The 26278-nt window shown below is 57.0% G+C and overlaps 1 protein-coding gene across 1 annotated transcript in view; it reads left to right on the top strand.

The window, feature by feature from the left end:
* The window catches only part of CCDC88C (coiled-coil domain containing 88C), a 113396-nt gene that overhangs the window by 47190 nt on the left and 39928 nt on the right, over positions 1–26278 (top strand). Inside the window, exons 4-11 of the mRNA XM_081289062.1 lie at positions 870–939; positions 12640–12698; positions 13482–13565; positions 15571–15711; positions 16146–16330; positions 16973–17054; positions 17212–17370; positions 25926–26072. Of these exons, the coding sequence (XP_081145188.1) occupies positions 870–939; positions 12640–12698; positions 13482–13565; positions 15571–15711; positions 16146–16330; positions 16973–17054; positions 17212–17370; positions 25926–26072 (927 nt within the window). The remainder of the gene's footprint in view (positions 1–869; positions 940–12639; positions 12699–13481; positions 13566–15570; positions 15712–16145; positions 16331–16972; positions 17055–17211; positions 17371–25925; positions 26073–26278) is intronic.

Below are 26278 nucleotides of genomic sequence, written 5' to 3'. Positions count from 1 at the left end.
GTCAACTTGTGTACCGGATGGAGGATCGAGGGATCCCAAGACTTGGATGGTGGCGGCAGGACAGCAGCCAGGAATTGGAAAGGGAGGGCAGATGGTGGGCGAAGGTGACCTTGGTTCTCTCCCAAGGTGGCCCAAGCCCTGGAAATAGCCCTTTATCTTGTGTAAAACTGGGTTCTTCCCTCTGATTTGTGAAAAGCTGGACGTACTGGCAGGGAAGGAGCCCGCCTGGCCTGAGACGTGCTGTGGGAGGTGCGGGCGGGGCTGGTCTAGAGCGGAGCTCATGAAAGACCCCGGGAGACGGCCTGGCGGAGGGACTGTCCTGGCCTTTCTTCCCAGGCCCTTGGTGTGAGGGCAGGAGCAGCTTCTGTCTCCCCTGCCATCTCTACTCAGAGTAGCCCTGATGGCTTCCTGACCCAGGATGTAGCCTCTGTCAGCAGGTCTCCTCCCCTAGGCCTGGATCCTTAATCCTGAGGTTGAGGAGCCTGGGGACTTCATGATGCCTGATCTCTCTGGGGAGCATCTCTGATTCCTATTCTCTATTCTGTTTTAATCGCATCAGATACAATGAAAATAATTAGGGATATCTTTAAAAACAAGCCCAGCCCTAGCTGGTCTTCCCTCTTCCCCACAGTCTCTCTACATGCAGACGTCATTTTTTACTTGATAATGACCACAGCAGAAGTACGATCACACTTTGATCTTTTTACGTACGTTTTTGTCTTAACTAGCCCTTCTTGCTGTGCGGTGTCTTCGCAGTCACCCTTGGTGGCTGCGCACTCACCCGGTGACTCCATCAAATGTGATTTACGTGATCGCTCTTTATTTTTGCTTCTGTTCTTAACGGTGCCTTTCTCCCTTTGTCTCTGTAGGAAGTTCTCCAGCAGCTGATCGTAATGAATTTGCCCAATGTTTTGATGATTGGCAAAGACCCGCTGTCTGGTGAGTGAAAGTGCCCCTCACCCCCTGGAGTGCCCGGGCAGTGCCATTGGCTTTGGACAGCTGTTGGCCACTGAGCCCTGGCTGCCGGCTTGGAGCCAGCACAGTGGAATCACATGACCGTTTTGGTGAGATTTTAAAGAGTGGGTTTACTGCCCCGAGGCCTGAAGCCAAGAGCGTATTTCTTCCTGGAGAGTGAATCCTTCCCGGCTCCTTGGCTGTGCGTGCTGAGGCTCAGGGGGCCACTGCTGTGTGCCACCTGAAAGGATGGGTCTGGATCTTGGGGTCTGAGTCATGAGCAGGGTCCCGGGGTCTCTTGGCCTTGAGCAGAATCAGATTCCCCGTGCTGAGTGCAGGACGTGGCCGATGGATAAGGCTCAAGGACCCAGGTGTTACTCTGGACTGTGGCACCAGATCTGGGAGAGGCTGCACCTTGGGGTGCTGGGGGCAGCACCTTACGCGAGCATCTTTCTCAGTGTGGATGTCTGTCCTGCGCTGGGTCCTGTGAGGCTCTGCTCTTGCTGCTCCAAGGCAGCGCTCCCCAGGGTGCGTGGTCATTCATCCGTCTTGTGTCCCCATCTGGACTTGGAGCACCCAGTGGGCAAAGGTTCTAAGTCCTCCTGCCTCTGATGCTCGATGTCAGTTTGAAAGACCAGGTGAGCTGTCCTCCTGCCATCTTCCAGCACGTGAGAGCTTACTTCACACCTGTCAGGTAGCTCCTGGGTGACTTGAAGAGGTGACAGATCCCCTCCCTTCACATTGTTTGCTGTTCTCTGGCTCACAGGCCCCAGGGGTGCCTTACTCCTGGATGGTGTTCTAGTGGAGACCTTGTGGGTGTTTGGAACCCTGGCTGGGGCCTCCTGGGTGAGTGAGGTACAGGAAGGCAGGAAAGCCCCCACCTGTAGAATAGCAGGAGGCCAGGGATCCCAGATGGTAGAGGACGGAGCCCCCATTGCTGGTCTCTCCTTCCCCAGCCTCACTGGAGTCTGAGTGTCCTTTCTCCCATCTGTGACAGAAATTAAGTTGCCTTGTACACCAAGTGCCCAGCCAAGACCATGAATCAGAGGTTCAGCTGTCTCTGGGAGCCACGTCCCTGAGGGTGTAGCCGTAGCCACCTCCTTGTGCATGGGGGTGGGGGCACTCTCTGGGCCCCAGCCAGCCATGTGTCACCTTTACTGTGTGAGCCAAAGGAAGAGGTGTCCTTAGTCGCCTGCTGGCCTCACATTGTCTATCACAGTGGCCCGGGAGTCTGCCCAGGCTACCTGGGGCTCCTGGCAGGGCGCACCCTCCCCTTCCATGAGTTACAACAGGGGGCTTCGGTTCTCCTCGCCCCTCCTCGGCCCTGGCTCTGATTTCTGCCTTTATTTTACCCCTCCTTATTCCCCAGGAAGACGTCAAATCAGCACCCCAGCCACATCCTGGGGCTCTAGGAACAGTGGGGATCCTGGTGACTTCAGGGAAGGGGGGTCTGCTTTGCCAGGAAGGCCTGCGCTGCCTACCGGGTTCGTTTGTGGGCTTGGTGGCGCCTGGCGAGGCTGGCGGCAGTTGGAGCTCAGGTCTGCTCCGGAGGCCGTGGAGGAGCAGTAGAGAAGGACGCTGGCTTCTGAGCCAACGTGAGCTGCACGTGGGAACTGCATGTGTCACCTGGATGAGGTTGAGCCACCTGCTGATGGATGGGGGATTTATTTAGGGACAGAAGCTCTTAGGGCTTCTGACCCGACCTTGGTCACTGAGTCCATAAGTAGAGAGCTCATGGGCAGCTGGTCCGGTGCCGGGAGCTGAGCTCCTCGATTGGCCTCGCCCGTGGCCGTCTCAGTGTTGGCTGCTCTGGGGCCTGTGGCAACATGCACCTGTTAAACCTATAAAAATGCAGAGGTAGGTCGGGCTTGCAATTCCAGCAGCTCAGGAGGCTGAGGCAGGAGCTTCGTGAGTTCAAAGCCACCCTCAGCAAGGGTGAAGCTAAGCAACTCGGTGAGCCCCCGTCTCTAAATAAAATACGAGATAGGACTGGGGATGTGGCTCAGTGATCGAGTGCCCCTGAGTTCAATCCCCAGTACCCGCTCCCACAAAAGAATGGCAGAGGGGGATGGTCCAGCTTGGTGTGAAATGCATCCTCCTTGCCCCAGCTTGTCACTTGTGTAGCTTGCTGGTCTTCCTGCTGATCACTGCCCTCCCTATCCGGAGGCCCGCCCTCTCTCTTCCCGCCTCCACCAAGCACCCCCCACACCAGAGGTGGAGAGACTGAGTGCAGCCAGCTTAGGTCCCTGCCTCAGGAGTGGCCCTGAATGGTATCTCCAGAAGAGTGGATGCTGATTTTTTTTATTTCACAGGTTTATTGAGATATAATTTGCTGACCATAAAATTCATCCATTTTAAATATGCAGTTTAGTGATATTGTTTCCTAAGAGTACAGAGTTGTGCAACCCTCAACCCAGGCGAGTTTCAGGACTTTACAAGAAAGCTGATTTTAACCAACGTCCGTGAGTCAAATGGCCCTGGGACCTAGCAGGGTGTATGATCAATTCAGGTGGCTCTAAGAGGTTCGGCCCAGCTGGGAGGGAGGTGAGGCGGGAGCCCTGGGAAGTTAAGGAGCAAAGCAGCACCCCCGCCCCCACCCCAGCTCAGGCGTGGGCAGGACTGACAGGCAGACAGTGGCCCCAGCAGGCGGCCTTGGAGGGCAGAGGCAGCCTGGCCATGCACAGTGCATGGATGGGTGGGTTTGACAAGCGTCCCAGTGGCTCTGAGAGCAGAGGAGGGTGGCAGGAACATCTACCAGCAGAAGATGCAAACAGATGCCAGAGGCAGAGGTCTATTTATAGAACAGTGTTTTCAGTTTTACATTTTAAAAATAGAGGTGTGAAGTATTTTGTGTTTCTTTGGTTTCTTTTCTTTCTTCTTTGTGTGGGTTCCTGGAGTGAGGGGGTGCCGCTCCTCCCCTGGGTCTCCACCAGCCCTGGCTTGTGCCATTGGGAAGAGGCTGAGGCCATGCACTGTCTCTGTTTGGGGAAAACGTATCACAATAGAATCAGGTCCCAGATTTCAGCAGAGGGTCTCATCACCCGACACCCCTCCACTGTGAGGCCAAGCACTCGTCCCTCTTCCTCTGACTTCAAACAGGAGGTGTCACAGCTCATGGGGGTTTTCTGTAACGCCGGCTTTGCTCCCACACCTGTCAGAGGGGAACCTCTTTCTCGCTGACTCCACTGGGTGGAAACTGGGCAGCGTGGGCAACGCGAGGACGTCACTGCCGGACCTCAGCTTGCTTTTGGATCTCTCAGCCTCTTCCTCCTCTGCAGTTTTCTGTGCCTCGTCTCTCTCCTCTTGGATTGTGTTTGGTTTGCAGCTGTCTCCCCATGCGTCCTGGTCCCTGGGGATCCGCCTGTCAGGTGTCTTATGACTGTGGACCCTGCTTCTTGGAGCGTGGCCTGGAGTCTGGCAGAACCCTTTGGGGACCACCCTTAGCTTTGATATGATGACACTTTGCAGACAAGTTTTCTCTGGGGGCCGGGTGGTGTACCCACTTCCCAAGACTCTCATTGGCCACATCTTCCAAGTCTCTTGTGCAGGGCCTTGCCTTCAGCCACATGCCTTGGCACTGCCCTTAGGACATGCCCGGAGGCTGAGCCCAGCCCTGCCCCTCTGCTGCTCATCCTTCTGGCTACCACCCCGCCACCCCTGGCTGCTCACCAGGGCAGCCTCTGCCGTGCCTGTGGTCTGCTCTGGCATGGCCACCCAGCACCAGGGCCCTGCTCCCTCCGCCCGCTACACTTGTCCTGAGGCGCCACAGGAGCAGCTCCGGAAGGCCCTCTGCCCAGGCCCCCCCCCATGCTCACAGCCTGCCTCACCTGCCCACAGTGTCATGAGTGCCATGTTGGGCATTGCCCCGGGGGTGGGGCCTTTCCTGAGAGTCTCTGGGACTCTGGGCTTCGTGCTGCCCTTGCCAGTGGGTCCCGAGTGCCTGGGCTGGGGAGAGAGCCGTGAGCCCCACCTGGTGCGGGGTCTGCAGCTCCCCACCCGCTCCCCCGCAGGCTGGCGCCCCTGCAGCTCTTCACCACACGCTCACGGAGAAAGTCCATGTGTCAGTGGTCAGAGGGAGACTTGGTGCCCGCCTAGCTGTGTGTCCCTCTAGGCCACAGCTGGCCCACGGAGGGCTGTCCCACCTCGCCAGCTGCACGTCCACCGATCGTGTTTCCGTGGCTCATGGTGAGTGAGGTCGGTGGGAAGTCAGGAAGGTCAAGAACTGCCTCATCTGTGCAGCAGGGCAGGGGTCGGAACCCCTCAGCTCCGCCTCTCCGCACCTTTCCCAGCAGCCAGGTCTGTCCCTGTGCCACACACGCAAAGAGGCTAGGTTTGTCTGTTGGGAAGCCGGGTGTCAGCAGGTCGGTGTCTGTGGTGGACCCCAGAAGAGCTGTGCTGGAGGAGAGCATTGTCTTCCCTCCAAGGCCCGCGTCCAGCCGGGTGCAGCAGTGGTCCAGGTTCGTCAGCTGCTCCTCTCACCTCATGTCCAGAGCTGAAGGGAAAGAGAACCAGAAACCAGCCCAGAGAGGGGAGGAACTTGTCCAGGGCACGCAGCACAGAGGCCCTGTAGGTCAGGCAAGCTTGTCACCATAAGTTGCAGAGATGGTTGTGTTTGTGGTCCATCAGCCAGTGGTCCCAAGCAGGACTGGCCGCCGCCGTTGTTGTGCCCTGGCATTTCTTGTGTTCTAAATGCCGAGCAGGATTCCCAGGAGCCCTGGGAGGGGCTGTGACCCCACACGCTGCCGGGCCTGCTGTGAATGCAGCTGGAGCCCTTGGGGACAGCCGTGGGGGCTTCATTCATTGCTTTCATTGTCTGGTGCATGGTCCTAAGTTTTCTTCCCAAGGTGGTACCAGAAGGGGCTTCCAGTAGCAGGGAAAGCACTTTGAGGGGTCGGAGTGTCCTGTGCACGTCCTTCCTGCTCAGCTGAGCACCACATGTGCTGCTCTGGCTGAGGAAGCAGTTTCTGACTCTGGCCCACTGTCTGACCCTCCCAGAGAGAAGACCAAAAAAGTCCCCTGCATCCTCCTGCATCTTGGCTGGCTGCCCCGGGCCAGAGGCTCACAGAACGAGCTCAGGCCAAGCCTGTCCCTCATTGTTCCTTGCAGCCAGGGGCCTTGGAGAAACTTGGGAACCCTGCTTGGGGACCCCTGTCTGCGTTGGGGCAGGGAGCGGGGAGACATGGTCCATAATGGCCGCTGTTCTGGGGTGTGAGGTGGCATGGATGTGTGCCTCAGGGAGTGGGAGGGGATACTGAGTGCTGGGAAGGCTTCATGGAGGAGGCAGTGCTTTGAGAAGGTGGGTGTGTCATTCAGCTGTCCATCACTGTGACAAGTACCAGAGATAACCGACTTGTAAAGAGAAAGATTACTCCAGATCACAGCGTTAGAGGGTCCAGTCCTGATCGGTTGCTCCTGAAGCTTTAGGCCTTCGAGTGTGTGGTGGAGCACAACTTCTCACCTGGGGTGGGGAAGGGACCCCATCTCGCAGTCCCTTTGTGCCCTGCCCCAAGACCTCCACTAGGCCTCTCTCAACAGCACCCCTCTGGGGACTAAGCCTTGAACACGGGCTTTTGGGGACATGCCAGCAGTGAGGAGAGGTGGCTGAGGTGGCAGGGAAGATGTGCCAGCATCTCGTGGGGGCAGTAGGCCCAGGGTAGGGAGGAGGGCTGCCTAACGTGCACATTGCCCAAGCGTGGGCTTCGAAGCCCGAGGCGAGCTGAGCTCCAAGGCCCCAGGAGTTTCCCACTTGGCCATGCCAGTCTGCACCCGCTCTCTGTCCCTGAAGTGCCTCCCGGATCCCATGGAAACGCCCCTCCCAGCTGCAGTGGAGGGTGCTGACGGCCGTGTGAGGGCCGCTGGCCTCCCGGGCAACCGAGGGCAGGGCTCAGGCTCTGGCCACCCGGGGGACACCCCCTTGCTGCTCACATTGCCCTTTTGAAAACCAGAGGGTCTCCTGGATCCCCTGCCCCCTCCTGGGCATTGCCTCCCAGGGCCCAGGTGGCCCCAGGTCTCAGGCCCAGGTCTGCCCTGGGGCTGGATGAGCAGTTCTCTGTCTTCCCAGCCTGCTGGTTATTTTTATTTCATGTCTCCAGGCCTCTACTTTCTCATCTTGCTTATGTATTTTTCAGGTATTTTTGTATTTGCAAAAAACTTAGTTCCTTTGAGAAGGGAAGAAATAAGGTTTTTTTGTTTTATCAAAAGTAATCTTGCAGGCATTTTGATCCAATATTTCCTGTTTGGTCCTTCCGAGAGCAGGTTCACAAAAGCCCCTGGACTCGACTTGGGACCGTCAGCTCCGGTCCTGCTCCTGGCTTCCATGCTTCGCTTGGGGTCAGGAGTGAGGTTCTGGGTCCACCTGCTGGGCCAGGCTGGCCGGGCCCTGGAGCCGGAGGCCAGCGCTGTGCTTCCATGGCGCGTGCGGGGCCGGCTCTCGTGAGCAGAGGCGAGCACACAGCACGCTGGAGTCCAGCCCTCTGACCAGCCCTGGCTCTGCCTGGATACCAGACTTTGTTTAGTAAACTTCCCAGCCGTGGCCTGTGCCCAGAGGAGCTCTCCCTGGCTGCAGTGGCCACGCCATGGCTTCCAGCAGGCCAGCCGTCTGCGGCCATGGCCGTTCGAAGAGGAGGAGGAGGAGGGAAGAGACGGTGTTTGCCAAAGGTCTTTGTGTTCACCCCCAGGGTTTGGGCTTGGAGGTCTTTGCCAGGTGCTGGGAGGGACCCTTGCTCTGAGGTCTCCTGCTGCCCTACACCTCACCTCCTCCCAGGGCTAACTCTCGGCCTCCCGCTTGGTCTGCCGCTGATGCTTCTGTTCCCTCCTCTTCAGTTGGGTGCCAGGAGGCGCGTCTGCTCTCCACTCCTGCAGCCCGCAGGCTGGTGGGCAGGGGAGTCGGTTTTGTAGTGATGATTAGCTTAGATTCTCTACCTAAGCGGGGGGGGGGGGGGGGCAGCTGTCCTCTGTCATGGTGGAGGTACTGGGGGAACTGTAGGGGTGGGACAGACTTGACATGGGTGACAGACACTGGGATGGGGTCACCGGTCAGGGTGCATAGGGGAGACCCCAGCACCGTGTCACACGGATCGGTGGCTCCACATCTGTAAAAGTCCACGGTAGATGCACGTTTGTTGAATGACTGAAGGGACAAGTGGGGGCGCCTGGTTACATTGCTGCTTGGCTAAAGCCACCTGCGCAACATTCTGGGCTGAGAACGATGGCTGAGGGTTTCTCAGGTTTCTCCTGCCCCCAGATGGGCACAGAGGATGGAGGGTCCCTGTGACCCATGTGAGAAACTTTGTCCCTGGCAGTTGCCGCGGGAGGTGACCCTGTTGAGATAGTAAACCGCCCTGTGGGGTTGTGCCCAGGAGGACCTGCAGAGCTGCACCTGGTGAGTCCCGGACACGCTGCACTCTGGGAGGAAATGGAGTCATATTCAGATGGCTGCTCTCAAGTCACCGGGACAGCCCCAGCGCTGTGCTGAGGAAATGACTGGTTTTTAAATAGAAAACCAGGGGAACCGGAGTTGGGGTCCACCTGAGGGTGCAGTCTGGGGAGAGCGGGATGCACGATTATAAGAAGCATGTCTGCATCTGAATCTGCCTCCCAACAAGAGGAGACCGAGCCTCTTCTTTTTTGACCTCCCAGGTGCTCAAGGTCAGGCAGCAAATGTTGGTGAAACAACGTGCACATTTTGGGTGGGGGGATGGCAGGGAAGTGGGGTTGGTGGCAGAACTGAGCTAAGTCTTAGTTCTGTGCTCAGTCTTGGAGTCTGACTCTTCTTGTGGGTGAGATGGAGATGATAACGCTCTCCTTTCGGGGTGGCTCTGGGAACAACATCTGCAGGAGCAGGGTCCACAGGTGGGCAGCTTGCCTTGGCGGGGCCGAGGTGCTGTGGTTGTGGAGGGCCATGTTAGCAATCTCGGACGCCACTTCACGGCAGTTCTCTGACCCCTCAGCAAGGCAGAGCTTGCCTGCCTTCACCTAAGTCCCTGGCTTCATCCCTCAGGCATCATTTACAGATGACAGGATTTATTTTCTGTTTCCAGAAGCCAGGAAGTGTGTCCCCAACATTTAAATGGCTCCCTCAGGAGAATCAAAGAGGAGAGCCAGAAGGGACCCTAGAGATCACACACCTGTCACGGAGGAAGGTTTTGGGTCGAGTGCTGATGTCTGCTGCTTGGCAGCTGAGGCGAGTTCCGCGCTGAGTGGTGGGCTGACCACCCGCGGCTGCTGCGCGCGGCTCAGCATCAGGAGGTGCAGCTGCTCAGTTCCTCCCTGATGGAATCCAGGCTCCCAGTTCAGAGGACAGTGGACTACATTTCTGTCCCCACGTCCACCATACTCTGTGGTGTCTCCCTTCTGGTGGCTTTGCACACAGCTTAGGTCAGCTTTTCTGGGTTCTGAGCCTGGAGAAGGGCTGGGCTTCATTTCTCTGTCTGGCTCCCAGGGGCAGGTAGTAGGTAAGTAAGGTCTTTCTTAGACTCAGCCATTGACTCAGGCTGTCTGGGATCCCCCTGGGGTTCCCCCAGACTCAACAGAGTGTATTCCTGGGCTGATGGGGGTGTCTGATGTTTCTGGGTGCCCTCCTGCCCGCAGGGGTTGCTTGTGACTCACCAGCACGGAAATCCACGGAGCTTCATGCCCCCCCCCTTCTCGCCCTGAAAACCTCTCCAGCAAGCCGCCCCCAAGGCGTGATCACCCGAGAACCACTGAGCGCACTCACCGATGGGCCTTTGCCCAGCCCTTCCCTGTGCCTCACCTCTCCTCCACGTCCATCTGTCCTCCTCCTGGGGCCCAGCTTAGTTGTTTCCTCCAGGAAGCCTGGTCTGACCCCACCACACACTGGAAGCCCTTCTCCTGGGCTCTGTGACACCCCTCAGCGTTTTGAAGCTGCTGGTTTGCTCGTCTGTCCCCACATCCAACTGTGCTTGGGACTGTTGATGGCTGAGTGGTCAGAGCCAGTCCTTAGCAGGTGCTTGTCAGGGAGCTGTTGGTTCTTGGTCTGCTCAACTGGGACCCGGGAGAATCTTCTGGTATATTTTGAAAGTATCCAAAAGCCACAGTTGGGTTGATTTCTGAAGTAGCCCGTCTGACTCCTGGAACCTGAGAGACTCAGATAGGAGCTGCGCAGGAGCAAGGAGGGGACGTCCAGTCCCCTTCCCCACTCTTCCCTCGAGGGCTGTTCCTCTTGCTCAGCCTGGAGGGAGTCAGGGAGGCCCTGCCTCACCCAGTGAGGCCCAGTGGATTTCTTGGTGCCCGTTTATTACCAACAGGTCAAATTTTTTTTTGCATGAAGATTTTTTCTAAACTTGATTCTCTGCCTTTGAAACCTTTCCTCCCCTGTTTGAGAGCTTAGCAGACAGGAATCTGTACTTTGTGGCTAGTGCTCTGGGTCAGATTTCCTTTTCTTGAGGCTTGGTGGCTGGATGAAGGGTGGCTTAGGGCGTGGCTGCACCGCTGAGCCCACCCGCTCCTCTCCGAGCAGCCTCAGTGTAGTCTCCAGGCTCCCCTGGTGTGGGGCGGGTTCTGGCCTCGCCCTTGCTGACTGAATGCCGGCACCGTTCCCTCATCCCTCATCCATTCTTTCATCTGTTCATTTCCAATGGCCAGAGGGCAGCGGCAGTCTGTGGGGTACAGGCTGCATGTTGGTGGTTCCTACACTGAGTGTCAGTCTCCTCTGGGGCTTAGGTACCCCCACCTGCCACCCTTACTGTTTCTCTGTGATAAGAACATGGGGAAATGGAGAACCCTCTCCTGGAGCCCTTCTGAGTGTGTGACATGCTGCTGTCCCTGCAGCTCCCCGTGTGAGCGGATGCCAGCACACACACCTCCTGTGGCCTCCCACCTGCTGACCAGGTCCCCTTGCCTCCGTTTGCTGTTCACCCACTTTGGCCCTGGGTGGGGATCTCTGGAGCTGACTTATTCTGAGGGTGGCACCTTTGGGTCCTTGGGGCTTTTGCTGTGAATAGAGAAGGTAGATTTCTGCACCGACTCTGACTTGTGCCTGGGCAGCTCCGCAGCCTGATGGTGCTTTCCCCTGCGCTCCACACTGTGGTCATGGCCCAGGAGCAGCCTGCAGGAGGCTGAGCCATGAGGTCTTCGAAGGATCTGTGCTTTGTCCACCCAGGGTGCTGGGGTGGGGGGGACACCTGCCAGTGACCTGTGGCCCGATGGGCAGCCTGAGTTGCGCCATACGCTGGGTGGGCGAGGCCCCTTTTTTTGTTGTTACCAAAGCTGAGAGGAAGCAGCCAGCCAGTCCCCGGTGTTGACCAAGAAGGGAGCCACTGTGACGAATGTGGTCTGTGGAGCAGAACCTCTTGGGCCAAGTAGAACACTGCATGGAGAGAGACAGACAGATAGACAGACACACTCTGCGGCCCTGGGTGGCTGTGCACTCCCGGCTCCCAGTTCTGAGATGAGCCGGACACCAGTGTTGGAGGAGAAGCCGTTTATAGCTGGGTCTCCGTGGAGGGGGTCTAGGCGGGGGTCGCAGGAGACTCCACTCCTTGGAGCCACCGGGAGAGAACCCACAGCATTAGCCCCGGGGACAGGGCCTTGGCTTCCTCCCCAGCAGTCTCTGGTTGGTGCTGTGGGCCATCCTGGCACAGTGCGAGTGGGTGTCGTGGGTCTTTGAGAGAACGCTATTTTTGGCAGGTCCCTCTTACCCACATGCAACAGGATATGATGAAAGACGGAAGATCCCCGGTTTGATTTTTTTTTTTAACCTGAAAGGGAACCCTGTTCGTCACCAGGCCAGCTGCCTCCTTGATAGAGATGTGGCAGCAGAGGCTCAGAGTCAGGACGCAGACTGTCCAGGTCACAGCACTCCTGAGGGACCGAGGTGTCGTCGAGCCAGGTGTTCCCACTGCTTGGGGATGGAGCAGACGAGGACACAGTTGGCTTCTGAGCACAAAGTGACACAGTTTGAAATAGTGACGTACTTGTGGCTGTGGACTGGAAAGTCGAGGCAGAGTGTTAAGCGTTGGTCAAGGCTAGGAAAGTGGGAGGACACTCGGTGCGTGAAGAGTCGGCCACTCGGACGTTCTTGGTAGTGTCAAGGAATGGGACCTCTGGAAGGAGCTGGCTGGGACGTCTGTGGCCTTTGTGTGGTGGGCAGCCTCCTGTTAACAAGGGCGTGTGCTGTCGGGTGTGCTTTAGCCCACTCCACCAGACGGTGGCACTCGGAAGAGGGCGGGGGACCGAGGTGGAGTTAGGTGTGGATCGCGGGGACAGCACACCCAGGCTCAGCTGTCCTCCCTGCCTGTTAACGAAGGGTGAGCTGTGCACCCCGGCCTCCTTCCCGTGGGAACTGCCCTCTCCTGCCGTGCTTTGTCAGCTCACACACTGCAAGTTGATGCTGATGCCGACGTTCAGTAGTCACCGCGCAGGGAGGTCCGTGGTATGTGAGTGGGAAGGGGCCTCGAGTATCACACACAGAATTCTCACCTGGTAAAGTCTAAATTCATCTGTAGAAAAGAGGCAGAGCTCAGGGCTGGGCTGGGGTCAGTGGCTGAGCACTCGCCTGGCATGTGTGAGGCACCGGGTTCGATTCTCAGCACCTCAGATAAATAAATGAATAAAATAAAGATCTATGAATTTCTAAAAAAGGGAGAGACGCAGAGTGCGGCAGTCCCTGGGTCCCAGTGGGAGGTTCATGGGGCTGATCTGATTGACTGTCATTCTTCTGTGCAGGGAAGAGCATGGAGGAGATGAAGAAGGCGCTGCTGCTGCTGCTGGGCTGCGCCGTCCAGGTAAGGCGTGGCCGGCACGGGCAGGGGCCTCAGCCATCTGGGTTTGGATTTGTGGGGACAAGGTGCACCCTTCGGTCAGGTGGGGTGACACCGCCTTCAGTCCAGTGTGACAGAGGCCTCCGGGTTCCCGGGAGAGAATGGCCACGTCTTAGGTGGCAGCTGTTTCTAGTACCAGGTACCTTGGGGAGGAGGCCTGGTGAGGACCCCCGCAGCCAAGGTGCCACTAGAAACTTGTCCCCAGTAAAGGAACATCTGGAGCAGGGAGCTGTGGACTGCCCAGCTCTGGGCCAGATTCGACCTGCCGCCTGTTTTCGTAAAAAGTTTATTGGAACACAGCCGTGGCCTGTCCAGGGCTGTTACCTCTGACTGCCTTTGTACAGCAGTGGCCCAGCTCAGCAGCCATGGCGCAGACCCAGTGTCAAGTCTAAAACTCTGACTGTGCGGGCTCTTCACAGAGAGGGTGTGCCTCTGGCCCCGAGCCTGCTGTTCCCATCCTCCTGAAGAATCTCTAGGTGTCGAGGTCTTGTTTGAAGCATGGATTTCTGAGTCCCACCTAGTGTTTTCCATCAGGGAGGGGCTTTTGGGGATGGGCTTTTGAAAACAAGCTCTTGAGCCATTTTCAGAGAAACCTCAGCCCAGGGTGGGCAAGAGGACAAGGTGGCCTTCTGTAGGAGACAGCCAGGCTGGGGTGGGAGGTTCACTTGAAACTGTGGCTGTAGATGCGGCCCTGGGTGTGCCCTCGCTCAAAAACATGCTTCTGTTAATGTCCACCACCCTTCACAGTGTGAGAGGAAGGAGGAGTTCATTGAGAGAATCAAGCAGCTGGACATCGAGACCCAGGCGGGCATTGTGGCCCACATCCAGGAGGTAGGCGGCCACTCCCCGGGCAGCGTCACTTCTCTGCATGGTGGCAATGTTTAAAGGCTACATCACCATGGATGTTTTCTGCTAATTTTAGGTTTCAGGCGCCATAGTCAAATTGATTCTATTTGGAAAGGTAGCCATCAGCAAGCCCAAATAAAATAGGAATAAAAATAAAAATTAAAAAAAGCCACCTCCATCAAGTCTTTCTGCCTTCTTCTTGCCTTATATGGACTCAGACTATTTTTAAAAGCTGTCAAGTGGTTTAGGCTCAGAATTTGATTTACAGGCCCTGAAAATGTATTCTGGCGAATGTCACCCTGCTCTGAACGGTTGATCTTTATAGAGATTCTCCGCTGCTGTCAATGACACGCAGAGAAATAGACGGCTGCCACGTGGTGGTGGGGTTGGGGTCTCCCCCAGCACCGTGGGTTACAGCCCCTCACCCTCTGCCCTCCTGTCAGTGTCTTCTTGGTGAGGCAGGTGCCCACACTTAGGGTCAGGTGTCTCGATGGGGCTTAGCACTCAGGCTCCAGGGACAGTGGAGACGCAGGAGCTGGGGTGAGATGGCAGAGGCGGCTGAGCCACAGCTCCCGGGGTGGACAGAGGCAGTGGGGCCAGGGTGTTGCTGGGAAGTGGGTTCTGAAGCAGGGTTTGAAGCAGGAGACAGATGTGGCTCATGGTGAACACTGGTGGCCCTCGCTGGCCACCTGTCAGCCTGTGGACTGTTCTCCCTCTCCTTCCCCTTGTGTGCTTTGAAACTGTACCTGCCCAGGAACGAGCTCCCTGAGGCTCGTCAGTCTTTACCACTCGATGCCTTCTGTGCCTGGACCATAGGACACGAACACACACATCCAGGAGAGGCTGTGTGATGACCAGTTAATGGCTGGCCCTGGCCACTGGCTTCAGAATTTATTGGTACTTAAAAAAAATTCAGGTGCCCAGGACCCATGAGGAATCTGCTTGTTAGAATTGGGAGAGATGAGCCTTTAATTGAAAGCTCTGCTGGTGACGCTGTGTTGCTGGCATCGAGTCCTGGAGCCCAGCCCCAGAGCCCCTGAGCCCGAGGGTTTTCCCAGCCCTGGGAATGGAGCAGCTCAGCACCTGGCCTCTGAATCCCAGCCCCAGTCCGTGTGATGGGGCGAGATTTCTAATTCAGAGATCAGCTCTGTCCAGGCTTGTCCTTCATGAGCTGGGGAGAGAGGAAAGCTGGTGTTGTCCTTGGAGGAACTGAAGGGCCCTAGACAGGGCCTTGTTTTTGCTGTCTGTGTGTGGTTGTGTGTGTGTGTGTGTGTGTGTGTGTGTGTGTGTGTGTGCTTTTAAAGCTGTTCTCTGGCATTTTTACTGCTCTGAATAACTTCAGAACCTTCCTGGAGCGATTTACTGAGAGGATGCCCTTTTGTTTCCCTTTTCTGAGGTCTGAGAACTGTAATGATGATCTTCCAAAAATGAGAGGATGGGTCAAACCAGATCCCGCTCTCTGCTGATGGAGAGGCGTAGAGCCCGCTGGCCTTCTGTGGCTGTGGGCTGAGATACAGCCCTCCTCAGAATCGCTTTAGATTTTGAATAGAGTAACCCACGGTGGCCTGGACCCCCATGCTGGCGGGGGAGACTTGACATTGGCCCGGTTTGCACTAGACTTGACTTTGGGAAAGAACTAAAGTCCCCTTCCTCTTCCTTCCCCCCGGAGGCCTGCCTGCATTGTACATAGATATTCGCCTCAGTGCAAGCATCCTGTTATCCCAGGACCTTCTAGGGGGACAGTTGTAAGGGGTTCTTTCTGGTATTTGAAAAGGTTGAAAGAGTGGTGTGCATGGCGGGCTCCTCTGATGACTTGGCCCAGCCTTGCTGAAGGGGCCCTGCTCTCCACACCACAGGGACCGATAACGCGGGAGTGAAGCAGCCTCCTGTCTCCTGTGCCGTCCACTGTGTGGCCGTGGGCAGGCAGGAGCTCAAGAACCCCAGGGCTACCTGAGCTGGCCTCTGCAGTGCTGGACATGTGTGCCCGCAGGTGACCCACAACCAGGAGAACGTGTTCGATCTGCAGTGGCTGGAGCTGCCTGATGTGGCCCCTGAGGAGCTGGAGGCGCTGTCCAGGAGCATGGTGTTCCACCTGCGCAGGCTCATCGACGAGCGCGACGAGAGCACCGAGGTGCGTCCGCCTGTTGGGACAGCTCGGCCGGCAATGGGCTCGGGGCTGGCCTTCCTCCTCCATCTAGGGCTGGACACCTCCCTGTCCTGCTGGCTGGATCTGCTGGGGGTGGGACATGGGTGATGCCCACTTTTTCCTGGTGATGCCCCTGCAGTGAATGATGAAAGGGACGGAGTGGGCAGAAGCTGACCAGGAGGCCCAGCTTGGGGTCCCTGCTCCACTCAGACCCTCCTTCCCTCCTCTCTGTCCCACTAAATACTTGAGCTCTGTTTGAAGACTTGCACTGTCCTCTCAGCGCCGCCTCTTGGTTTTGCAGTCTCAGCTGAAGGCTTCTCTTCTCAGGGTGGTTTTTCCACCCACTCTGAGCCTGGGCAGTGTGCTGGGCCCCGGGTACACTGCCACTCGTCCCTTCCGTCTGCCCTCTCCCCTTGCAGCTGATCGTGGACCTGACGCAGGAGCGGGACTACCTCCAGGCGCAGCACCCGCCCAGCCCCGCCAAGTCCTCCAGCGCCGACTCCACGCCCAGCCCCACCAGCAGCCTCTCCAGTGAGGACAAGCAGCACCTGGCTGTGGAGCTGGCCGACACCAAGGCCCGACTGCGTCGTGTCAGGCAGGAGCTGTGAGTCGGAGAGCTCTGTGTGACCCTGGGGCTGGTTGGGGCCACTCTGGTTTGCTCTCTGACTCCGGGACCCAGCATCTGCCCTCTGTGAGCCCCATAGGGAGGGGGACTTCTTCCTGGTCTGGTGGCTCCTGTCCACCCAAGGGTTGCTGATTGTCAGAAGTAGACTGCTGTCCCCAGGCCTAGTTGGGATCAGGATGATCATGTAGGTGTGTTTCCTTGGAGAGAGTGACAATGGGGAGCCTCGCATAGTGGCCCCAACTGCATCTGGAAAGCCTGTTCTCCCCGTTTCCTGCACCTACCCGTCGTCTAGGGAGCTACCTTCCCATCCTGTCCCCACACAGCCCACTCGTGGACTCCTACAGCTGTGGCTGGGGTCTCCTTTCCTGTCCTGCATGCTCACAGGGAACCCTGTGGGATGGATATAATTTGAGGGCAAGTGTTACAAACTTTGGAAGAGAAGATCTGTTTTTACCCAGGGACGTTTTTGCAGACCCCATAGGCAGATGGATCCCCTTCCCACACCCAGAAGTCCGGGTCACCTTGTTTTCTTGCCGTGATCTTGGGAAGTGGTAGCCTGTTCCCAGGGCCTGCCATGGAAGACCCTTGCCCACACTCCTCCTCCCTCTCCTGCCCCTTCAGTGAGGAGAAGACAGAGCAGCTTGTGGACACCAGGCATGAGGTGGATCAGCTGGTGCTGGAGCTGCAGAAGGTCAAGCAGGAGGTGAGCGGAAGGCCTGGGCAGTGTGTCCTGGGTGGACGGGGCTGGGGTACCCTGCCATGGGACCTGGAGGGTTCTAGACATGCCACGTTTTAGAGACTTGGCCCTTCCCTGTCCAGGGGTGACCCTGAGCTGGCTCCCTGCCCTTGTGTCCTTGCAGAATGTCCAGCTGGCAGCTGACGCCCGGTCTGCCCGGGCCTACCGGGACGAGCTGGACTCGCTGAGGGAGAAGGCGAACCGCGTGGAGAGGCTGGAGATGGAGCTGGTCCGCTGCAAGGAGAAGCTGCATGACGTGGACTTCTACAAGGCTCGCATGGAGGTGGGCGCTGCCCCTGGACAGGCCCGCGGAAGCACCTTCAGACTGGCTGTCCTGGGAGGACTGGGGGGTGGGAGCCAGAGACTGCCATGGTGGACGCTGCCCTGCACCTCAGCCTGTCCTCCTGAGGGCCTCCTTGTGCCTCTCCTGACTGTCAAGGGTGTAGGAAGGGACATAGTTGACAAGGACACTGGTCCCTTTAGGGGTTTCCCTTCTCCCATTTCAGGCCACAACAGTGACCTTCTGTTTGTGTGTTCCCCACTGCCGAGACTTGGCTGTCCCTGGGCGGCTTTCTGAGACTTGGTTTCCTCACCTATGAACAGGATTAGTGGTGCCACTGAGGTCCAGGAAGTGGGGGGTCCCTGAGCCCTAACTCATGGTGCACCCTCAGTGGGGCAGCTGTGCCAGGGCTTCTGAACCTGACTTGATGTGAGTTTGCGTTTTTGATTTTGTCTGTGGTGTCGGCAGGCTAGCCGGGACTGCTGGGCCAGAGATCCTCCCCTCTCAGCCTCCCACGTTCTGGGGCCATAGGTGTTTGCCGAGGCCTTGTTTTAAATCCTGTGGAGGTTGTGGGTAGATACAGGTGAAGAGGTTAAGGCTGAACTGGGACCCAGACCCAGGAGGGTCCCTGATGCTTCGACCTCTCACCCTGAGGCCCCATGTTGGCAGTGGCTCGGGGACCTTTTCTGAGACACGGGAGTTTTGTCTTCTGCTCGTCCCAGGGCCTCAAAGGTGGTACTGGTTACCTGTGTGAGCTTGTGCCACTGAGGAAACATGAGCCAGGAGAGGCCAGGGTGTGGGCACATTGTTGAGGGACTGTTGGCTGGGGCTTTCTGCGGTGGCTGGGCATAGGCCTGGGAGCGTCCCTCCCCTGCTGTGGGACTCCCGCTGTGCTGAAGGCTTGGTTGGTGCTGCAGCTGACCCTGGGCCCTGGGCTGATGGAGGTGGACTGGGGAAGGCTGAGTGTAGTTTGTTCCTCAGTGTGTCCCCTGAGGAATGAGGGTGACAGGGTGACTCTCAGTGGCCCTGCTGACAGGTCCTCCTGGATGCTGTATAAAGGCAAACTAGGCCTGAGCAAGGGGTGAAGGACAGGCCACGGCCTGGCTTTGTCTGGAAACACTGGCTCTGCTGATTCTGAGGCATGAATCCTGGCACAGACGGTCCTAAGGCCTAGGCATGTGCCTGGGAGGGTCGGCAGCGTCATGCCCTGGCTTCCAAACCCTGCCTCGGCAGCTCCTGTATGTCAGGGACTGTGTGCAGCCCCCAGACAGGGTCAGGAGTGCAGTGTGACACCCGGGGATCATGACCATACTCTGTCCCTTGGATGTGGTGGGTCCTAGGGGCTGGTCTCCACATTCATTCCTGGCTTGGCCAAGCCTCTTTGCTCCCCTCAGCCTGCCCTGCCTGTCCTAGGCACAGAGCGTCTGGAGGTGAGCTGAGCCCCTTCAGCTGGAGCCTCTAGGCTTCCGGGGGGATTTACGTGGGGACCCTTTTTCCCATTTTCTCAAATTTCCTGCTTCGGTGTAGTAATAGTAGTTTTTTCATATTGATTAGTAATTCTCATAGTGAAAATTTCCTATGAGTTCAGCAGTGCTTTTAAGTTTTATATCCATTTTATCATTCACCAGAGAAGATAGCGTCCATGAGATCTTTGCTCCCAGGGAGGGGGCGACATGCCTGGGTTTACGGACACCCAGACATTCCCAGCTGACGAGCTGGGCCTGGCTGACGGAGTCCAGGGCCTTGGAGAGAGTTCTCTTCTCAGGTGCCTATGGCCTCCTGACTCCGGTGGCAGTGAGGACAGACAGCAGCACTGGCGGCTCCTCCTTGAGTACTTTAGGCAGATTTGCAGACTGTCTTCAGCCTCTGCTCGGGCGGCTTAGAACAAACACTCCATGGTCCCTCCCAGGCTTGAAACCTCCTTGTTGGGGGGACTTGGCCTCCTCCCTGCAGGGACGTTGACCGGGTGGACTGGAGACGGTTCTGGAGAAGACGGGCTCCCTGCCTCCGCGAGGAAGCCTGCAGCTAGGACAGTGTCAGTGCCAGGCAGAGGAGGCCACCTCCCGCCCCTGGGGGCTCCGAAGGCTTTCCTGGGGAGGCAATGGCGGAAGTGGTCCTGAACTGGGGCAGTCAACTGGGGACAGCCATGAAGGAGGAACGGAGCAGTGTGCAGGGAGAAGGCAGCTGTGAGGTCAGTCACCCAGTCCTGGGGTGCTGGGGTGGTGGGAGACGAGGCTGGAGCGGGTTGTAGCTACGCAGATTATGTGGTGTGCCCTCCTTACCAAGTGTCTTGGCACGAGCCCGGGGAGCACGGGAGCTGCCTCAGGAGCTGCCTCAGACCACGTGCACCCGCGGCCATGCTTGTGGAAGGGTTCCGTTGGGCTTCACTTTGCAGAGCTGGTGGCTGCTGTCCTGCTGTGGAGCCCTGGCTTCTCAGACACCTGCAGAGGCCTAGCACAGGAGCACAGGCTCCCTGGAGCCCTGAGCACTCAGGTGTGTGCTGGACTGGAACTCAGAGACCCCGAGACAAGTTGCTTTGCCGCGAGATCTAGGTGCTCTCTGGGCCCATGGAGATGGAGATGACTGTCTCTGCCCAGCAGCAATGGCCTGGGCCAGCCCATCCCTCTAGTGCTCAGAAAGCTGTGAGTCAAGGGGCCAGCGCTGTGTAAATGCACAGTGACTCTAATGGGTCTGTTTGTGTTTCAAATGTATCCAACTTAATTTAAAAATCCAGATCTTCTTCAGAGTACAATGGTGTACATTCTCCTTAAGAATAATGTCTAAGTGAGTAGAACAGCACTGTGTAGAAATGTGTCTGAATTGAGGCTGACCTGCAGGTGTTACAACTGTGGATTAGAGGCCCGGATACAGGGTGTGCTCACCAGAAAATAAGAGAAAGTGGGTGGAGCCAGGGACGGAGGACGAGACCAAGCACATACAGCAGGCTAGTTGTAGAGTCTAGGTGGTGTGTGCAGAGGTGTGCATGATACAGTTATTTAGACCCTTTAGTAGATTTTATGTTTTTTATGATAAAACATTGGTGGCTGGGGTATGATCCAAGTTAAAAGAACAGAAGGGACATTTATCTATTTTTTAAAATATTTTTTTAGTTGTCAAGAGACCTTTTATTTTATTTATTTATATGTGGTGCTGAGGATTGAGCCCAGTGCCTCACACGTGCTAGGCAAGCGCGCTACCACTGAGCCACCACCCCAGCGCCCCCTTTTTTCTTTTATATTCTTTTAGTTGTCAGTGGACATCTACCATTTTGAATAAGCTGTTAACTTACCTCAGTTTAAATGGGAAAGTTAAAAACATCCATCAGTTTAAACCTTCTCTAAGATTTGGCTCTAGATTTTTAAAGATGTGTGTAAAGATCAGCCTTTTCAAAATGCATGCCTAGCAAGACTTTGTTTCAGAATAAAAAAAGGACTGGGGTTATGGCTCAGTAGTAGACTGGTTGCCTAGCATGCATGAGGTCCTGGGTTCAATCTCCACGTGCACACACATACACACACACACACAGAGTTTTTCAGTCTGGGGAGAAGCGAGAGGTCTTGTCTCCTTGGGAGTAGAGCCCGGCCAGGCCCAGGAGCCTGATCGTGCGTCTCGTGTGGCTTTCCACATGTGTGACATTTCTGGGTTCACTGGGGTGACAGGCGGCCCATATGTATCCTGACCCTGAGAAACTCAGCACTGCAGATCCCCAAAGGGAGAACACATTTGTGCTGCAGGGAGGGGACACAGGTCTCAGCTCTGGGCAAGGTTGATTTTGATTAGAGCAACGTGGAACACAGAGCTGCATGGCTTGTTTTTAGATCCTGGCAGCATTCTTGTGGGTGCAGGTGTAGTTTACATAAGGGTTGAAACTGCGACAGAGAGGAGCAGCGGAGGGCTCCCTGCAGACGGAGGAAGTGTGGGACATGTACTGGGGGGCCCTTGGCCTTCCTTAGTAAACGGTAGTCTGCTCAGGGCCTCTGGCAGGGGGTCGCCTCATAGGGCCATATGGGAAGAGGGCAGAGGAGAGAGACTTTGCCTGGAAAGTTCTCTTTCCCGTATTTTGTGATTGGCTGAAAATTTCCACTGAAAGCCATGGACAGGCTGAGGTGCTGCAGTGTGTCCAGGCAGAGTGGACGTGGTCGTGCCCAGCTCCTGTGTGGATGGACAGCTTTCCAGGAAGTGCTCGTTTCAAAATAAACAGCCTAAGAGGCAGGAACCCACACCTGGGCACAGTCCTGGCTGCAAACAGCCACTTGCTGGGTGCCGGGCAGGTCTTGCCCTGTCTATAAAAGGAGCGAGTGTGGTCTGGGCCAGTGGGGCGCTCCTGCCCGGGCATCCGAGCATAGGGGCAGGTTGGCTTTTCCCAGCCCACCCTCTCTTCAGGGAGCCCCCAAGAGAAGGTAAGGCCCCTGGATAGGTGCTGGCAGTGAGGAGGCAGCTGGAGGAGTGGGCGGTCATTGACAAGGCCCAGCAGTCAGGAGCTGGGTTTGAGATCCCCCAGCCAAAGCCACACCCCTAAGGCATCAGTGGCCCTGCTTAGGATGGGGATGGGCTGGCAAGATCTGCTGTGGGTGTGGTCCGCCCTGCCTATCTGGGCCTGGGAGATGGGGCCAGCCCTGCCCACTTCCTCCGGGCCTGCCCTGTTGCAGGCAACCTGCTCACCCTCACCATGAGGTTCCCACAGCCCTCATGGACATCTCTGTCCCCTTCAGAGGGAGAAATTGCCTAGGAAATCTTGGCTGATTTGAGTCCCCTGCCTCTAGTCTGTAGGCTGCCCCCCACCCCCCTGCACTCCAGGACCCGCGGCATGCCCGGTTCCTACCTTTAGCTGCCACCCTCCCATCTTCTGTCTGGCATGCAGCTGCTGTCCAGCATGGGGCAGCTCCCTTGTTGCCCCTTCCCACCCTGGCCCAGGCCCTGGCATTCCCCATCCTCTGAGCCCATGTTTCCACCTCCCAGCAAATCCAGAATGGCCAGGTGCATCCCTCAGTCCTGCTACCAGAGTGGCTTTAACAGCGGCTCATCAGGCGACTCTTAGGGAAGAGGCAGCCCTGAGACCGTCCACACGCCCCTCACCCAGCACTCGCCTGCAGCTCTGGCCAGACGGGCCCTGTGGGAGCAGGGACTTTGCACAGAGCCTCCTAGGCCTGCCCACCCTCTCTGCTCACTCATCCAGCCCCATAGGGCTTGGGAGTCACAGAGGGGGCTGATCAGGTGGGCGAGCTCTGCAGGCCGTGACCCACCACCTCCTTCACTTTTCCTTGGGAGAGCCCCTTCTTAGCCTGGATGGTGCTTGTCACTTGGTGTTGTCCTGATACATTTTCTTGTCTGACTCCCAGCCAGACTGTGAACTCAGAGAAGATGGGGTCTGTGCCTTACTGACAGTGATTCCTCTGGGCCCCAGCATGTTGTCTATTCAGGGGTCACTAAACTACAGTCCATAGGTCAAGTCCATTCTACCATCTGATTTTACAAATAATTTTTTTTTCTTTGTACCAGGGATTGAACTCAGGGGCACTTGACCACTGAGCCGCATCCCCAGCCCTATTTTGTATTTTATTTAGAGACAGGGTCTCACTGAGTTGCTTAGCTCCTCACTTTTGCTGAGACTGGCTTTGAACTCACGATCCTCCTGACTCAGCCTCCGGAGCCCCTGGGATTACAGTTGTATGCCACAGTGCCTGGCACAAAAAAAGTTTTATTGGAACAGCCACACCTGTTTGTTGTGTCTGGCTGCTCTCAGGTGCCCCTGCAGGGCAGAGTAGTTGTGACAGACTGACTTCTTGCAGTGCTGGAAGTATCTACTCTCTGGTCCTTTGAAGACCCCAACACCTGGCCCCAGCAGGTGCACAGTAAGGCTTCCAGATGAGCAGTAGTGACCTTGCTGTGGAGCCAGGAGCCATGGGAAGCCCTGCTACAGTGTTGCACTTGGGCCCTGCAAGGTGTAGCAGCCACCACTGGTTCCTCTCCTTTTTTAGATGAGAAAAAAGAATCTTAATTAATAACTTGCCCAGCATTGCAGTTGCTAAGCAGGTGGACTGGGGATCGGAATGTGACTGGCTGCCTTCAGGGCCTTGACCGCCTGCCAGGGAATGAGCATGAGCCTGCGCCTTCACAAGAAGAGGGGGACAGAGGGCAGGGAAAGGGGGTGTAGAGAGCCGTGCGCCAGAGGCACCCTCCAGGGGACACTGGGCTGCCACTGTACTCCAGCAAGGGCCAGCCTCACACTGTTCATGTGTGACCGAGGCCTGTTGTAGCAGGGAATGTCACAATCCAGGGAACTCGCTAAGACACTGCGATGGCCAGGAGACGCTGTGCTCCAGCATGGGACCCCCCTGGAAAACTCCTTTTTCTCTGTGGTGCTGGGGTGGAACCCAGGGCTTCGTGCACACCAGGCAGGTCTGTCCCACTGAGCTGCACCCCAGCCCTTGGAAGCCCTGGTGGCTGCTCCGTGGGCAATGCTGGGTTGAACAGTGACCTACAGGGTTGTGGAGTGACTGACATGGCAGCTGGGGAGAGGTGCCCCACAGAGTCCTGAGCCTGAGTGCTGCTCCAAGTCACCATGGCAGATTAGAAGGTACTTGGGTATAGGCCCTCTGACCTGTGATTTCATAAATGTGGCCCCTCAGCTGCTGGCTGGGCAGGGTCAGGCCTCCAAGTAGCCTCCTGGTTTAGTTGTGGTCAGAACCATAGCGGGGTGTGCTGGCCTTGGGGTCGACTAGGGTTGGCCTTCTTGCTCCTGCACAGCAGCCCCTGGGGAGCCCCTGGCTTAGGGAGCTTGGTGCAGTGTCTTCCAGATCTGCTCTTCTGAGGCGGGTGGGCCTCTCCATTGCCAGGTACAGGAGGAAGTCGAGGCATGTGGGGGGGATTTGTTCTCTTGGCTACCTTTCCACAAGGTCACCTTTGTCCATCCCTGGCTGTTAGAGGTGTCTGGGTCCTTCAAAGTCCCCCTCATCACCGGATCCTTCAAAGTTCCCCTCACTGGTGGCTTGGCCGACAGGTGTTTTGCACACTTACAAGAGGCTCCGCAGAGTAGAGTTTCAGTCTTGCTCTAAGAGTTCCCAGTCTGGGGAGGAGGACAGTCCGGCCACAGTGGTTGAGAGAAAGTCCTGGAAATGAGTGCCAGGCACTCCAAGGGGCAGCTCCGGCCACATCCTGAAAGCTGCCTGCGGCTGGCTGTCATGGCGGGGCAGGCTGTTCTGTGGCCACTGGGGGCCTGAGAGCTGGTGCTGGGGCATGCTGGCAGGAGACGGTGCTGGAACACTGGTGAGAGCCCGGTGGGCAGCAGCCCCCTGGAACCCCTCATGTGCTCTGGCTCGTGTCCTTATTACATCCGGGCCTCTCTCACCTCCTGAGCCCCTTGAGGTGGAGTCCTTGGACATGGAGGAACCCCAGGGTCTGCAGCCCTCTGGGCCAAGGGCAAACCTCAGCTTAGGTCAGTGACTTTGGGCTTGTTCCTTGATTAGCTAACCAGAGTTGTCTTTTTGTGTATAGGGAGGGACTGTCCCTCCCTCCTTCCCAGGGCTGCTGTGAGGAGTGTGGGGCAGGACAGTGGCCTCTGGGGGGGCGGGCAGGGACGGGTCACTCAGGTGAGTCCAGAGTCTTAACCAACAAGCTCTCCCCAGCTGCCAGGCTTTGATCAGAACCGTGTCGCTGGCCGAGAAGCGGGTGGCTCCCCTCACCAGGAATCTTGGATTCTGGCCCACAAAGGAAAATGAGCGTATGTTGGAGGAGCAGCAGCTAGTCCCCTGTTGTAACGTGTGGGCAGGACGAGCCTGGGGAGGCCATGCCCAGCGGGGAGACCCGACGAGTCCCTGTGTGGGACCCCCACAGAAATGCAGCAACCCCCACCCCCTTCCGTTATTGAGTGTTGCTGGGAAGGGCCCAGGGGACAGAGGAACCAAGGAGGCTGTGACAGGGCCCGGCAGAGACGATGGCCAGTTCGGCTTTCCCGTGGCGGTGGCAGTGGAGACCCTGGGCTGTGCGTGTCTGCAGGGCTCACACTTGCTTGGTTTACTGTGCTGCCGCTGAACTCTCTTTAAGACCCCCTGGCTCCAGGAAACCGCCAGCCACTTCTGTTTTGCCAGGGGAACGTGTGCAAAATACTCAAATAGCAACTGCGTGTTGAATGGAAGCTCCTCTGAGAGACCATTCTTCAGGACCCTGATCCCAGGAAGAATGTTGAATTGAGAGGAACCCAGACCCGGGACCCCTGTCCCCGTAGACTCTGAGTACCAGCCTCCGGAGAGGTCCCAGGTCTGTCAGCAGAGTTAGGTTGTCACTGTCAAGGCCCTTGGGCCACGCCCAGGACCTTGAGGAAGTGTTACCTTTCCAAATTTAAGTATTTTCTTTCTTAACGCCTTGATTTTTTTCTTTTCTTTTTAAAGTAGATAAGGTCCATTTGTCCTAGCCTCATGGGAAAGGTGAGGGTGATGCACAGAGGAGCCCAGGCTTCCTGTTGCAGGCTGGTCTCTGAGTTGGATGATGGGGTCCAGCTGGGGCCCAGGGAGCTCTGCTGGGAGTCCTGTGGCCACAGCCTGTGTGCTTTTGGTCACCAGGAGCTGCGGGAAGACAACATCATTCTAATTGAAACCAAGGCCATGCTGGAGGAGCAGCTGACCGCTGCCCGGGCCCGTAGCGATAAAGTCCACGAACTGGAGAAAGAGAACTTGCAGCTGAAGTCCAAACTTCACGACCTGGAACTGGTATTGCGAGCTATGTGGTTGCTATGCGCAGACTAGTGGGGGCGGTGGGGGCGAGCGCTGTGCCCTTTGCTGATGTTTTCACCACTGGGTTCCTTGCTACCACTGCCCCAGGAACTCAGGACCATGGAAGATAGCTTGCTGTGCTCAGTGGGCTTGAGTGGACACTTAACAGCTCTCAAGGCCTCTGACCTGTCCCGAACAGCCCT

This window comes from Spermophilus citellus, assembly GCF_964194105.1.
Source record: "Spermophilus citellus genome assembly, chromosome: 4".
NCBI lineage: Eukaryota > Metazoa > Chordata > Mammalia > Rodentia > Sciuridae > Spermophilus > Spermophilus citellus.
The sequence above is the reverse complement of the archived record's forward strand: the minus strand, read 5'-3'. Positions and strand labels throughout refer to the sequence as shown.